At 46.5% G+C, this 14,500-nt stretch overlaps 6 protein-coding genes across 6 annotated transcripts; 2 read left to right on the top strand and 4 right to left on the bottom strand.

Annotated features, from left to right (window-relative positions):
- Nucleotides 1-9: 9 nt before the first annotated feature.
- On the bottom strand, nt 10-1,964 carry EDB93DRAFT_1123633 (acyl-CoA N-acyltransferase). The gene is made up of 11 exons (XM_041448650.1): nt 1,883-1,964; nt 1,752-1,828; nt 1,643-1,693; nt 1,464-1,581; nt 1,250-1,410; nt 1,077-1,198; nt 920-1,027; nt 822-865; nt 443-768; nt 280-396; nt 10-230 (listed from the first exon to the last, which is right to left on the bottom strand). The coding sequence occupies exons 1-11, from the start codon at nt 1,935-1,937 to the stop codon at nt 126-128; spliced, it is 1,284 nt and encodes a 427-aa protein (XP_041311339.1). The 5' UTR covers nt 1,938-1,964; the 3' UTR covers nt 10-125.
- A 188-nt stretch (nt 1,965-2,152) lies between these two features.
- EDB93DRAFT_802083 (uncharacterized protein) lies at nt 2,153-4,214 on the top strand. Its single transcript, XM_041457530.1, has 8 exons — nt 2,153-2,201; nt 2,295-2,405; nt 2,459-2,554; nt 2,609-3,546; nt 3,599-3,672; nt 3,720-3,893; nt 3,948-4,001; nt 4,055-4,214. The coding sequence occupies exons 2-8, from the start codon at nt 2,328-2,330 to the stop codon at nt 4,072-4,074; spliced, it is 1,434 nt and encodes a 477-aa protein (XP_041311340.1). The 5' UTR covers nt 2,153-2,201; nt 2,295-2,327; the 3' UTR covers nt 4,075-4,214.
- Nucleotides 4,215-6,834: 2,620 nt separating this feature from the next.
- On the bottom strand, nt 6,835-9,276 carry EDB93DRAFT_802090 (3-oxoacid CoA-transferase). Its single transcript, XM_041457531.1, has 11 exons — nt 8,933-9,276; nt 8,846-8,869; nt 8,705-8,794; nt 8,599-8,653; nt 8,220-8,546; nt 8,097-8,157; nt 7,678-8,045; nt 7,569-7,627; nt 7,453-7,511; nt 7,328-7,391; nt 6,835-7,258 (listed from the first exon to the last, which is right to left on the bottom strand). The coding sequence occupies exons 1-11, from the start codon at nt 9,117-9,119 to the stop codon at nt 6,969-6,971; spliced, it is 1,584 nt and encodes a 527-aa protein (XP_041311341.1). The 5' UTR covers nt 9,120-9,276; the 3' UTR covers nt 6,835-6,968.
- Nucleotides 9,277-9,317: 41 nt separating this feature from the next.
- On the bottom strand, nt 9,318-11,031 carry EDB93DRAFT_1123645 (actin depolymerizing protein). Its single transcript, XM_041448651.1, has 6 exons — nt 10,635-11,031; nt 10,403-10,581; nt 10,027-10,356; nt 9,882-9,975; nt 9,766-9,819; nt 9,318-9,710 (listed from the first exon to the last, which is right to left on the bottom strand). The coding sequence occupies exons 1-6, from the start codon at nt 10,738-10,740 to the stop codon at nt 9,412-9,414; spliced, it is 1,062 nt and encodes a 353-aa protein (XP_041311342.1). The 5' UTR covers nt 10,741-11,031; the 3' UTR covers nt 9,318-9,411.
- An 81-nt stretch (nt 11,032-11,112) lies between these two features.
- On the top strand, nt 11,113-11,569 carry EDB93DRAFT_802237 (uncharacterized protein). The gene has a single exon (XM_041457532.1). It carries the CDS (start codon nt 11,196-11,198, stop codon nt 11,436-11,438), a length of 243 nt encoding a protein of 80 aa, XP_041311343.1. The 5' UTR covers nt 11,113-11,195; the 3' UTR covers nt 11,439-11,569.
- A 926-nt stretch (nt 11,570-12,495) lies between these two features.
- Nucleotides 12,496-14,465, bottom strand: EDB93DRAFT_1220626 (uncharacterized protein). The gene is made up of 2 exons (XM_041451143.1): nt 14,215-14,465; nt 12,496-14,159 (listed from the first exon to the last, which is right to left on the bottom strand). Exons 1-2 carry the CDS (start codon nt 14,440-14,442, stop codon nt 12,774-12,776), a joined length of 1,614 nt encoding a protein of 537 aa, XP_041311344.1. The 5' UTR covers nt 14,443-14,465; the 3' UTR covers nt 12,496-12,773.
- Nucleotides 14,466-14,500: the final 35 nt, after the last annotated feature.

The following is a 14,500-nucleotide window of genomic DNA, read 5'->3' on the forward strand; positions in this document are numbered from 1 at the left end:
GTACACTAAGATGTTTGAAGGTTTGTTATATTGGTAGTTGAGACTTGCTTTAGACAAGTGGCAGGAATGTTATAAGTGCATCAAATAACAATAATGAGAGCAACTATCGGTATGTGTTAATCTAGCTACTTGATCATCTCCAATATCCTCAAATAATCTGCTCGTAGGCTTTGGAATGTCTCCTCCAGTTTCTCGAGTCGTTCCTCCTTGTCTAATTGGGCCAAAATTTCCTAAGAGAACATCAATTCAAGACGAGATGAAGCTGGCGGTAAGACCTACAAAGTTGAAACGATATAACCGCTCCTTGACTTGTAGTCGATATGCTCTTGCAGCCTGGATGTCGTTGGGGTTGAAATGCATCAATATTAGCATTTCCATAAGCCGCTGCCATTGTCGCTGGGAAAACTGAGAACGATCAAAGTAGACTAAATTCAAGACTTACCCCCGCCACCTTGAGTTGTATCCGAAACGTCTCAGACCAAGCTTTATCCATCGGGGGACCCATCTTCCCGGTGCCTTTCACCGTACCGGATGATGCGCCCACCGGGTTTGCTCGAGCGCGAATTTTCCGTTTTCGTACCCTTCCTCCGCCGTGAGAAACCGCCTCGTTGCCAAAGCCTTCGTTCATAAAATTCTCATTGGCGAGGAGCATCATGAGGTCATTTCGATCTCGTAGGTCCTCAAATGCCTCGGCAGGATCTTCCACTGTCAACTCAGATATGAGGGGGTTGAGGAGGACGTAGTTGTAGATTGTTTTGTACAGCTCCGCTTCAAAGACCCGAGCATTAAAGGAAGCATAGGATAAGAGTATCAGTGCTTACATCCATGGCCTTGATGTTGGTACGGTGGTACAATCACAAATTGACTGTGCAAACCATGGATTGATTATGTAGGTTCACTTCGCAAAGGAAGTGCGCACCTAAGACGAAGACGGTGTTTCTCGGGAAAACAGTAGAACCTGTACACTGATGAATACCCGATGAAATGGTACGTCTTCGTGCCATTTTGCCGCTTGCGTTTTTCATACCTGTTTGCGCGCGGTTAAATAGCCTGGTAGATACGAATGAAGAACTAACGACACAAAAAATTGCCAAGCGTCGTCGTCTTCGCTGATGTAGGAACCTGCTTCGATGTATAACAGAATGAAAATCTGCATTCGCCTATGATATTCTCGGAATCCTGGATCGTTCCATGTTGCCTGTACGCGCCTCAGTAAGATTTGATAGCAGAAAGTGTTTCTGACACTCACGTGGTACACCTCGTACTCGACCACTTCCTGAGTGGCGGATCTGGATCCTGATATACTTGGTACAGGTCGAGTATAAGTATGTACGACACTGCCTGTAGGCTTGAATAAAACTGCATCTTCTTTGACGCGTGTGAGAAATGTTGCTTCGTCCGTATCGTAGTCTGACAGGTCCAAAGTCAGTCACAGAGCAACAAGCATGATAAGTGGAACGTACCAGGAGGTATAAACTCTTTTAATATGCCTTCCACATTGTCCACAGTCGTAGACGCATCTAGCTTTTTAGCATAGCGAACAGAGAGGTATTGTGCCAGTGAACCGGAGGTAAATCGAAGCTACAGGCCACCAGTTGGATGTTCAGCGCCGGTGTCGACTCAGGAATGACGTTTAACGCACGTCAATTACCAAGTCTTGGTATCCATAAATCTTTTCGTCCTCTCCGTAGATCTAGACGACATGACAGCGTATCACGGGAGAGCGTGTATAACGTGAAATAAAAACATACAGGATATGTAAATGTCGGATGAAATGCTTCGCAAGTTTCCTCGCTTCCAAACACCTGTTTATCCTCTTCTGCTCGGACTGCATGAATTCTGTTAGTTATGCCTTAGCTAGTGCATATTCATATTGACCTACCTAGTGAAAGAGTTAGAGCCTCATTTGCATCTACTGTCCAGTCTACCGTTGCCATACTTATTTTCTACAGATCAAAACTTGTATGATAGGCTCTAACTTACATAATGATTGGTTCAGATGTAACCCCGTGACGCGTCGTGTCTTTGTCACTTTACACGTGACCCGTAGGTTTGGATGACGCAGCAATGACCAAGTTCTGACTGAGCAAGGACGTATAAGACGAGCGTTGCTCGTCCAATTTCTTAAGGTGGCCCTTTTATTGCAAAGCGCCATATCTGTTGCAAAAATTGCAACATCGCAATCCTTAGTGCGCGCACAGGTATCTCAGCGGCTCTTTCAGGTAATGCCAATGTGCCATGATAAGTTCATAGATCACCCGAGTATCTGATCTTGTCTTGTTCCTACACCGCAGATATCAAGATCATTCTCGAATACTCGCACTAATATGGCACCACTCAACAAACTGCAGGAGAAATACGACTACATCTGCATCGGCGGTGGAAGCGGAGGAGTCGCATCATCGGTGTGTCATTTCAACAGGCCAGCCGTGTAGAGATAATGATCACACCCGCCCAGCGTCGCGCTGCATCTTATGGCAAGAAAGTTGCCCTCATCGAGTCGTCGCCGAATCTCGGTGGTACTTGCGTGAATGTTGGCTGCGTTCCCAAAAAAGTGTGTTATTTCCTGCTTGTCCGATTCCTTACCCCCTGACTATGGCTGGTATAGATCATGTGGCATGCGGCAGACCTCGCAGACCGCCTCCGCCATGCAAGCAAAGGGTATCATTTCGAAAATGTCCCACCGCCCCAGTTCAACTGGGCATCCTTCAAACCGCAGCGTGATGCCTACATCCGCCGTTTGAATGGCATATACGAGAAAAACCTAGAGAGAGAAAATGTGGATTACTACGGTGGAACTGCCCGTCTAGTTTCGCCTAACAACGTTCAGATCACACCCTCCGACGGTGGCGAGCCATACGTCATCGCAGGTGACTACATTACCATCGCCACTGGAGGTCGCCCCACCATACCAAGCGATGATCAGATACCCGGCGCAAGTCTTGGAATCGATTCAGATGGCTTCTTTGACCTTGAAGATCAACCGAAGCGCGTGGCAGTCGTCGGCGCAGGATACATCGCCGTTGAGCTCGCTGGTGTACTCCATACATTAGGTAGTGAGACACATGTTCTCATTAGACGCGAACGTGTTCTCCGCACCTTTGATCCTATCATTCAGGATACACTTACACCTTGGATGGAACACACTGGAATCAACATCCACAAGAATACATCGGTCACCAAAGTTGAAGGTCAGAAGGGTGGTGAATTAACTGTGCACCTTAACGATGGCACACAACTCAAGGTGGACTGCCTTCTGTGGGCTATTGGACGCCACGCAAACACTGAGGGTCTGGGTCTCGAAGAGCTGGGGATTCAGTTCGACAAGAAGGGCGATGTAGTCGTCGATGAATTCCAGAAGGCCCTGTTTGTGGAGGGCAAGCCTCAGCTGGAGAATATCTTCGCGGTCGGTGATATCCAGGGTAAGGCGCTCTTGACGCCTGTGGCTATCGCAGCAGGTCGGCGACTATCAAACAGGTTGTTTGGGCCTGCAAAATTCAAGAACGACAAATTGTCGTATGAGAACATCTCAACAGTCGTTTTCTCGTGAGCACACCACTTCTTCTGTCAGAAGTCCTCATTCATAGCGCATATGTAGTCACCCGACCATTGGCACAGTAGGCCTAACGGAGCCTGAAGCTCTTCAGAAGTATGGTTCCGCTGTTAAGATCTGTGCGTTGTTTCCTCTTCAACGCACAAAATTGCTCATTGCAGTAAAGATAAATCCTCGTTCCGCTCGCTTTATTTCTCTCAAATTGAAGAGGAGCACAAGGAGCCTACCGTGTACAAGCTCATCGTTGTTGGCGAAGAAGAACGTGTAGTTGGTGTACATATCATTGGACAAGGAAGCGATGAGGTAATGCAAGGCTTTGCAGTGGCTGTTAAGATGGGAGGTGAGTACTTTCCATCATCTCACCTTTCAGTTGATAATTGACGCGTCTGTCAAGCTCGGAAACAGGACCTAGATGATACGGTTGCTATACATCCAACATCTGCTGAAGGTGAATGAGATCCATCACTTACTTGAATTTGTCGTGCTGATGGATGTATGCAGAACTGGTTACTCTTCGTTAAGCCAGCCACGCTGGTATGGTTTGGGCATCATATAGCATAAAGCCATGTGTACTTGTAGAACACAGAATTTACGACTTTCAACAGCTGAAGGCTACCAACGAGAAGAAGGAAATGACTCAGATCTGACCAGGGGATTACTGTAGCCACACCCACAAGTCCAAGTCATCTCGTCACCTTCAAACCTGATTCCGCAATATTCATTGACAATTTCCTTTGTAGTCTCCTGAAACGATGTTCATTTACAAAGTATGAAACTTGGAAAGGGGCGTTCGCCATAATCTATTGAGCGGCATGTACCTGAGTGGTATTGCACTTACAATTATCGGGCCAATCCGAAGGACTCACAGACAACAACCCAAATGACAGTATAGGCAGGACTTCAAACTTCGGCAGTAGATAGACCAAAATGAGGATAGAGGAGCATCCTAAAATGTGATGCAAGAGAGCCATGTTTTGATAAGATGGGGTGAAACCTGAGGTCTGAAGGTTGGTCTTGAGCATGACAGCAAGGGTTGGTTTTAAGTCACACGTTTCTACTCACAAGCATCCCTCTCAGGTTGCAGGGCTCTTGTCACCATATCTGTTGACAAGCTCATATAGTACGTCTTCAAACGACGTCTGCCTGAAGTGCTCAACCCTGACAGTAGTTCCTACTAATTCCTCGGCGTGTCGTTCATGCAGGCTCGTCGTACATGCAATGGACGATATCGATGTGCTCACGAATAACCTTGACACATGATAAAAACCTCTTTGAAACAGTACACAACGCTTGGTCGCAGCAGTCAGAACATGGAAATCAGGAGGCCACTAGCCGTTTAAGGCGCTTCAGGAGAAAATTCGAACAGGGAATTGGTACTGGAAAGCGTATATTCAAGAGGGTGTTGAGGCTGAAGTGGAGCCGGAGCAAAAAGGCAAAGAGTTACCCCGAAGAAATGTGTGGATCGGTGCCTCTGCAAAATTCAAATCATACTGCACAGGAGCGCTTTAACCAGTGCGTGAACTTGACTTCGTATTTGCCTATCATTCGTAGGATCATCATGATCGGTAAACCAAAAGGTCGTTAGATTTCAGAGTGAAACACTTGAATACGCCACCCTATGTACCACGACGATGTAGTTGATGCAGGCACACGGGGTCGCCGTGATCGATACCGACGTCAAAAGGATTCCGCTCTTTAGTATCTTTGGCATACACTGTCGCTCTATGTCAGCCAGAGTTGAAAAGACACTTTGAATGCTTACCTAGATGTTTGGAGGCAGCCAGACGATCAAACCATCCTCCGATTCATAGATACGACAACTTTTACATTAGACACAACATCACCTGCTCCCGTCCCACCGTGACTGCTACCCAGACCTTGGTCTTAAGGTTTAAGTACACCTAAGTAGCAGGGTCCGCGCGAGCCATGGTCAGCTCGAAAGCTACACAATACAACTCTAGGCAAGTCCGACTGTTATCCGTCCAGTTTCATCATCCGTTTGATCAACGCGCATTGGACAATTACATAGAGGGAAAGACATAACATGTTTTCGGAAAGGTAAGTTGGGAAAGACCCATATTTCTGAATTCTAGCGATTGTATTTTTGAGAAAAGCTCCCTGGTATGATAGGTCCGGTATGGTTGAAACCTCCAGGAGTGCTCGTGACCGTCCGTCTATTCCACATTCCCTAAGCGTGATTGTAAAAGTGGCTTTAAGGTGAGCATGTTGGTCTGGTAAAGTCCTCGACGATTGTTCAAAATCCGCCTGTATCTGGACTATTAGAAACTGATTTTTGTGGGCATTCTGGTGTTTTTTCTATCACATGTGAGCATCCGCTTGTAAAGTTCTAAAAAAACACCGAAATACCTGATTATAGCGATACAGTAATATTAATGTACGCACCTGAAAACTTCGGGAATATCATCCAATTGCAAGCTTCGGATGTTCCTCACAGCGCCATGCAATGATAAACTAGACATCTGAATCATCGTAATCTTCTGCGACAGACCGTTTTTAATGTGTCTGGTTGTGGAACATCGAAACTTGGTTCTGAAAGATGAATGATTCCCGACTTTACGGAGTCAAGAGGGTTTCGTGGGATGAGATCGGTCAGGACCGGTCGAAATATAGATCGCCTATGAGTGACTTCAATTTTAGTATGATATATGACTGGGGCTTGCGCATCAAGAGAAGGCCTTGGAACTCGGTCAGTCGCAATTAGCAGAGTTTTTTTATTTACTTACGGAGAGAGCAGATGACAAGGATAGAAGACGGGTGAATTTGAGGCTTGAGACCTTTAATGGTCCTCATTATTATTATACCCAACAGGTGAAGCCCTGTGAAGTCACTGTTTTTTTATCTCATTGCGTTGCCTCCCTGGACTGTTGCTGTTGTACCGCTGTCTATGTGCAATGTAAATGACAGGAAGGGCGCAGCACGCTGAGCCGCAACATCTAACTCAGCAGTGAGACACAGATGTTCATTCCTTCTGGGTTCACTTGATCGATGGCTACAAAATGTTGAACGGACACACACCGAGAAGTCCGCCGTCAAAGTTGTGGTGTAAGAGGAGATGTAAAAACGAGAGAAATTATGACTCTTGGGTTCGTAAGGTCCTGCGCAGATAGGAAGCAGCATGAACTCAGCGGCAGGACACTGGCACCAGATATGTGAACCACGGAGAATGTTCGAAAGCACTCGAAATATGCCCACTACTTACCTTGTGCAAAACGCCAACATTCTTGTAAATTGTAAATAGGACGAGAAAATACTGCGCCGTGAGAGGCGCCTTTAACTAGAACCAGTTGGTTCGGGACTGTCCGAATGGTATAAGAAAAATTCATTTATGTAATGTACAAGGAAATGATGGTATCAACATTTTCCCACAATAGGATCCACAAAACCTGAAAGCAAATCAAAGCTTGCTCAGATCTCTTCGTACCTTGAAATCGCACCCGGTCTTCGCCTTGACTTCTTCAAGTGTTACGCCCTCCTGGAGTTCAACAAGCTCGAGGTGACCATTCTCTCTGTCGACGTCGAAGACAGCCAATTCTGTGATGATTTGGCTGACAGTACGGGCACCCGTGAGCGGAAGAGAGCATTGTTTTAAGATTTTCGGAGTGCCGTCTTTCGCACAGTGCTCCATCACCACTATAACCTTTGTCAGGTCAGGGTTAGAAACCAGGTCCATAGCTCCTCCGATGCCTAAGAATGTGATCGACAGTGAGAACGCAGTGGAAGACGGAATGACAAAAATATATCTAGATCACATACCTTTAACCAATTTTCCAGGAATCATAAAGTTGGCAATATCACCTGCCTGTGATACCTGCATAGCCTACAAGATAAACCAGGATATTGTGAGATTATCCGGGAAACAACTGTGTGAAAATGCTCACGCCGAGAATCGAAACGTCGATGTGACCGCCGCGAATCATAGCGAATGATTCACTCGAGTCTAGCAGTAGAATCAGCACGTGAAGCTGGATCATACAACAACTAATTTAAGACATACCAAATATTGAAGCACCAGGCAGTAAGGTCACAGTCTCCTTACCCGCATTGATGAGATCCCTACAGAGGGAGGCTTAGTATGAGGAACACTTCCTGGCAGCACTACTTACGGATCCACTTCCTCTTTCGTACTAGGGTATGGCCCCATACCGAGAATGCCATTCTCGCTTTGCAGCCAAACGCTCACATCGGGCGCGAGATATCCGGGAATAAGAGTGGGCATGCCAATACCGAGATTTACGTAGTATCCATCTTTAAGCTCTTTGGCAGCTCGCTTTGCAATACGATGACGCATTTTCTGCGCGTGTTCTTTCTCGGGTGTCAGAGTGGTCGGTTCAGCAGAAGATGATGAGCTTGGCGCAAGGGTCGTATATTCTATCCGTTTGGGCTCCGTAGACTGAACAATTCGATCGACGTAAATGCCTGGAATATGTATTGCATTTGGTGAAAGAGATCCACTAGGCACAATTTCATCTGCCTGCAAAGAATGTATCAACTTCTGGTAAACCACCGCGACGCCCCGACTCACCTCCACTATCGTAAGTTTTGCGTTTTTCGCCATGACTGCACCAAAGTTCTGCTGAGCGTACCTGCGCGAATCAACATGCTCAGCGCTCAGGTAGGCAACAAAAACGACATCCTGTTTCCTCACCGGAAAACACAGTTGCCAACCTCATCGACCTTCCATGCGTGAACGAAAGCGACATCACCAGCAATGGCCGGTTCCATGATATACTTGCGACCTCCGAATTCTCGTGATTCTTTCTTAATGCCTGGTATCATGATTCCATTGGCAAAGCCTCCTTCGTTGTATCGTGTTGGGATAGAACCGTCTTCTACTGCTGTTGATGCTCCCGTAGGGGTAAAGAAGGCCGGGATACCAGCTGCATGGGCACGGAGACGTTCAACGAGTGTACCTTGGGGGCACAGCTCCAAAGACACCTCGCCCTTGAGATATAGGGCCTCGAAGGCCTTGTTTCTGCAGACAGATAATTCATCTTGCGCCGGCCCCAACAAGATGAGTAACTCACCCTCCAGGGTATGAAGCGACGACCTTATCAATCTGCTTGCTGTTGAACAACTTACCTATGGATATTCATTAGGTTCACGAATCATGGACAGTCATGGAAAACAAACCAAGTCCAGAGTCACCTGCGCCAGCATTGTTGGAGACTCCTGTTAGCTTTGTGACGTCCCTGCGCTTGGCCAAAGCGGAAAGAAGCGTGTCTTGCATCCTAGCTTAGTTACGCCGCTCGAGAATCCTCTATCGAGACGAACCTGGCACACCAGCCAAACCAAAACCTGGGTATTGCGTGCCGGAACATCACATATCTGGTATAAGAAATGAAATGCGACGATACTCACCACCACACAAAAGGACATCTCCTGACTTGACATCCTTAACTGCTTCGTCGACAGACTTCCACACCTTCGACTTATTGGGTAGTGGAACTTCCGTCGGAGTGCTGTACCATCTTGCTCTAAGGAAGACGGTTGCACGAAGTTTGAAACCTGGGGCGAGCGTCGCTCTCGAGACGCACGTAGCTAACATGAATGGGGTATTGCAAGTCTTCGGTGTATAGTATTTCCCTGGGTCATGACGATGCTATAAGTGTGTTTGGTTGGTCACATGCCCACAGCTTTTTGTTCGGAACACAAGCGTATGCGGAGCTCAGCGGAGTCCCACTAGTCACCGAACTCTGCATACCGACAAAGCTCCGTGTGCATAGTCTTTATTTTTTTCTGGATGTACACTTATAATCAGGTATTTATACAAGTTCCTATCTAAGTTGTTATATTTACATTGCATATCTGGTTATAGCATTACCATCTTTCTTTAGCTTTCATCGTCTCCTCGCAGGGCCTTTCGGTTTCGCGAATGAAGGTTTTGCAGGGTCATTCTCCCGAGCACCATTATTGTTGACAATAGCACCTGGGGATCCATCATGGTTGAGACCAGCCTTGAGGAAGGACTCATCGAGCTCCGCCGGGTCCGACGTTTCGAACCTCTTTGTGGCAAGCGGGAATGCTGACCCACTTTCCACCAAGAAATTCTTCGCTGCAAGATAAGTTGATATTGCCGCTGAGGAGTAGACCATCCTATATCGAACAGGTGATGCCGCAGGGCACGAGTATATGAAGACTGAGCAAGCAAGTCAGATGTATTGCGTGCGATGAGCGGATGTAATGACACAAACCGATATCTCCGCCTGCCTGAGAATACGGATTTGCCCATGCATAGAATACATATGCTAATGAAAGAACGCGTGAGCGTATCACATAAAGCACGATCGCGTGTGCAAGGAGCACATACATGGTTCGTCACTTGGTATGCCTGAACTCAAATTATCCACTGTTAAATCTGCGAAAGAGTCCAGCTCGAGCGACTCGGTTGATGGTTCGATTTTCTGAAACGATGTGTGAACGTCTCGTTCAATGTAATCAATAGGGATATGAACCAGTATGACCATGCGACTATCATTTCGCAAGCCAAGCCCCTTCACAGCGTCCTCAGCTTCCGAGGACCAAGACAGGCCTACGCGTTGACCAATGTGGTTCTTTCTTGCATTGCTGCCTTCATAACTGTTTCCAGCTTCTCGTTCGGCCGCCTTGATCTTTTCCATTTCTTGCTCCCGTGCGCTCAGAGGCTTGGGTGCAGCTTTGTGCCTCTTGTGAGCATCATAGGCTTCGGGTGTCAGGTCCGCTTTAGATATCGCAAAAAGACTATCCGTGAAAACAGTCGAGCCTAATGACTTGGTCAAAGAACTACGTGTTGAAGCATACAATGTCTGGGCTGATAAGATTGAGTTCATCGATATCAAAAGCAATACCTACCTTATCCCGGATGTTAGCAAAATTTGGCACATAGCTGACCGCGAGCCATTCCGAAGGGGGGTCATCGAGACGCGCCAGGATATAACATGGTTCCTTGTCTTCGAGATATTCTTGAAGTTGTACTAAATCCTCGTTGAAGGAATCTGCGACTGGCAAGGAGGCTACTGAAACGAGAGACTCTGTCTGATGGTATGAGATCACTAATGATGCAGAGAGGTAAACTAGCAGAGACCGTCCTGAATGATGACTTTGAAGAACCGAACATTCTTTGTCTCGACAGCATCGGAGAATGCTGTCGTTAGCTCGGGGGAGACACCAATTCCAGAGGTAGTGGCCATTATCACGTTGGGGTAATATTGAACTGAATCCTTGACTGAAGTTGTTTGATGTGGCAATTCTTGTAACCCGTTTCGTTTATATATTGCTCAAAGCAAGACTTAGTGGTGCTGCGGTCGTTAGCAATTGCCAAGCACTTCGCACTGATCTTTATACTTCAAGTTAGCACGGTACGGTTGATCCCACGGAAGGTATAGTTTTGCCACATAAACCCGAATTCGAGGTACCAGCACTAAGGGTGATGATGAGAATAATACATGATACAAGGACACTCCTTCGGTCTACTCTTTGACTGTTATAGCAGATAATACCTGACATGAACTGATGATGGCATCGAAGAGTAGCGGAGATTCATCTGAGTCTCGAATAGTTACGGTACACCGCCAACCGCAAGTTGTACAGCGCTGCTGCGAGTCTCATCGTGTGCTCGCAGCGCTTATTTTCGACAACTTTGACTATGATATACATCAGATACCAATGTTGTCAGGCTGTCTGGTGTGTGCTTAATTCTTTGATTTTCGCTTCTCTGAGCTCTTGTAAAAGTGTGTTGCTTGTCGTCTCGAGAGGAAGCCTATCTGACAGATTTTTTGATTCGGACTCATTCTGGGCTAATACGAACAGAGGAGGTAATAAGGAACGAAGCGATGATGCCGAGACATCCTCACTCCCAAGCTGCGGAACTGTACACAGGCATTGCTGACAATGCAGGGCCAGTACCCAGCCTGATGTCGCTGGTACCGGTAAAGCCAACCTCCCACGATGCAGAATAACCTTCAGATCCCAGAGAGGCCAAATAAAAAACGATACAAGCCATGTTTCATGTGTTTCCAGTCGCTCGTTTGCACGAATGCGAAATATTTGGGATCTTGTGCATTTTGACTTTGTAGGTCTGTAGCTGATATACCCCGGGCCGGAGCCTCGGGGTGCACCCAACTCGATACCATTCTCCCGACAAGACTAATTTATTCACTTGTTGAACATTGAAAAGTTAAATGTAACCGTTTTAATACGCTGACACCAACTTTCACGCTCCTCCGATCGTTGGTGGGCACTATTCCACGAGCGTAAAGTATGCTCGCAAATTCGGCAGTGAGTAGACGCTTTATCTTGAAAACACTGCTTCTGGCGCGGTTGACGATTGACATAGCGAATACCAATATTCTGCGCTAACAGCAAATTGAACGCGGTCGTATCCCAAAATCTCGGAAAATGCAGGCAAATCCGTGGCTGATGATCTGTTTCACTCAATCAACGCTAAACTTTTGTCGGTGTCTGGTGTCAGCAGTAGTGAATACCATGAAACCTATTTAGTTCGCCATTCTTGCCGCTGTCGCTCGGGTGGAGGCTTCTATTGGCGATAACATCACTGGAGTCTCGCATAATTTGGCAGGAACGACACCCGACGACTTGCACCTGCTACAGTCATGTCGCTGACCCGGACTCTATAGACTTTATGAATTCCTGAGTCCTAGCCATCGAGTTTGTCTAAATAATGCACCGTGTCTAGTCACCTATGTATGACAATTTCGAATAAATGTATGATTGCAATCGCAAGGTCTACATGTAAATACATTTGCGTATGACGCAGCTACAAAGGTGTACGATGAGGCGCCGTCAAGTCGAGAGAAACAGTTTACTTGCGCTTGCGCAACCATTCAATATTCAATATGCACTGCTTTACGAGGGTCAAGTGTACATATTTACAAGCTTTCTCAATCATTGGGTGGTCATCGATCGCATCGAGTGTTTCTGCTGCTGGTAGTTGAGCTTTCTCCACTAAGAGAACGCTCGCTTCAAGCTGAATCAAGCAATAGGTAGAGCGTGAACGGCCTTTATCATACCTGAGCCTTGATTATGGGAAAGTCAGTAAATTTGAAGGAGGGTTTGAGTATGCATGGTATTGATTATCAAGAACAAACAAGTGCTGTGGTTGTGATGATCAAGGTGAAGAAAGTAGTAAGAAAATTTTGTATAAAACAATTGAGGACGTGCTCAGTAGACGTTGGGAATATATAGTACCATCTTGTATCCACGTCTAAACACTAGGGTGAGTCAAGGCACTCATGGGTTGCTTGGATAGGCTTTCTCTCATTTTTGCGCCTGTATTGAGCACCGTCAAGAAGTCGTCAACTTGAGCCCAATCCTCATCAAAATTTTGAAATTGTGGTGCGACGCGGATTTCCTCGAGCGATCCGAAGCGGTCCACGCCGGTTAAATTGGGCATCAACGTATGTAATTGACAGGCCACGGCAATGGGATCGACAATCGGAGACATCCCCACAAAAATTGATGAGATATTCTTGTTGGGAATCGTTTTAGAGAACGGCTCGCTATCGGTGTCTACCGAGCATGCGCAGAAAGTCATGTCAACGATACGCAAGTCCCGGCAATGTTGTATAAGGTGTATCAATCCTATGAACGTGAGAGATGGTGGGACCATCCAACGGCACCCACTTCCAAAGTAGAATTGCTGGAGCAGAGGCCAGGATTGCGCCATCCTTTTGAGTGACGCATCATCGATAGCCGAAGCGCAGATCCAATCGAGGTCTACCTTCGTCAAGTGACTCAAGGACAATAACGGGGCAATTGCATCGAATGTAAGTGCAAAACGGGGATTAACAAGTATGGCTTCGTCTTCCAGGGAAAAGAACGGTGGATCGAAGTCGAAACTGAAATATTCGAGAGCAGGAGAGAAGTGCTCCGATAATGAGATGATGAGTTCTGGGATTACCAGTGGATCATAAGGTAGCCCCCAGTTTGAATCGATGTCAAACGTAACTGATCGACAGCAAAAGAAATAGACATTTCTAAGACAGTGAGCCAGAACAGAAAGCGACGGTGCAGCGATTTGTACTAGATTGATTTGGGAGAGAGAGATTGGAACGTCATTGGTTTGTGTGCTCTTAATATTGTATGTTCTGAAGTGCAGGGACTTCAACGACGACAAAGAAGCCAAGTGAAGGAGCGCTTGTGTGTTAAGAACCCCTGCCTCAAGATGGAAGACCTCCCGCAAACCACATACGGCGTCGGATATTACATCTGAAGTGTCTTCAGAATCACCTTGGTATACACACTTGAATTCCCGAACGGATGGACACCGAACTACGAGGGAAGTTAACAATGCTGATTTGGCAAAGGAGGGTGACCAGGGGATTCCTGAAATATTAGAGCGCAGCTCTATCGACCTGATAGTTGGCACAAGGAGGCAACGCAATAATGGGATGAAGCATTCTTGGTCATCGAGCCAATGCAACCTACAAAGGTTCGGCAACGGTGTGGATGATGGCGCAGAAATGAGCGCCTGCACAATTCGGTCGTCTATGATATTTGGCTCAGAGGAGTCAAAAGTCAAAGAACGGATACGGTGTGCATATTGAGAAAAAGTGCTCCACTCTTTTGCGAAGAGAGGTCTGGTGAGCGTCTATTTAAAAATTGTGAAAATTCATGTCAACCTGCATTGGAAATGTCAAGCTCACCATTTTTCCTTCCACATCTCTATCACGGACACCTTCAGGGAAGCACAAGATAAGTGGCTCGAATCCATCAATATGTTTCCAAAGTGTGTCAAGCGCAGGCTCTTTGAATGTCATACAGGTTCTTGCAAGAGCAGCAAGTGCGGCACGAGATATTAGTGAGTTATAGTCTTCATGGATAATCGCAAATATATGGAGTAAGGTCTCTGTTGGCAAGAGACAGACATGCATGTCAATTGAAAGTTGCAATGAAGTTCGCCACCACCGACTCTAGCCACAATATTTAGTT

Source organism: Suillus bovinus (genome assembly GCF_016758785.1).
Source record: "Suillus bovinus strain UH-Sbo-P2 chromosome Unknown EDB93scaffold_7, whole genome shotgun sequence".
Taxonomy (NCBI): domain Eukaryota; kingdom Fungi; phylum Basidiomycota; class Agaricomycetes; order Boletales; family Suillaceae; genus Suillus; species Suillus bovinus.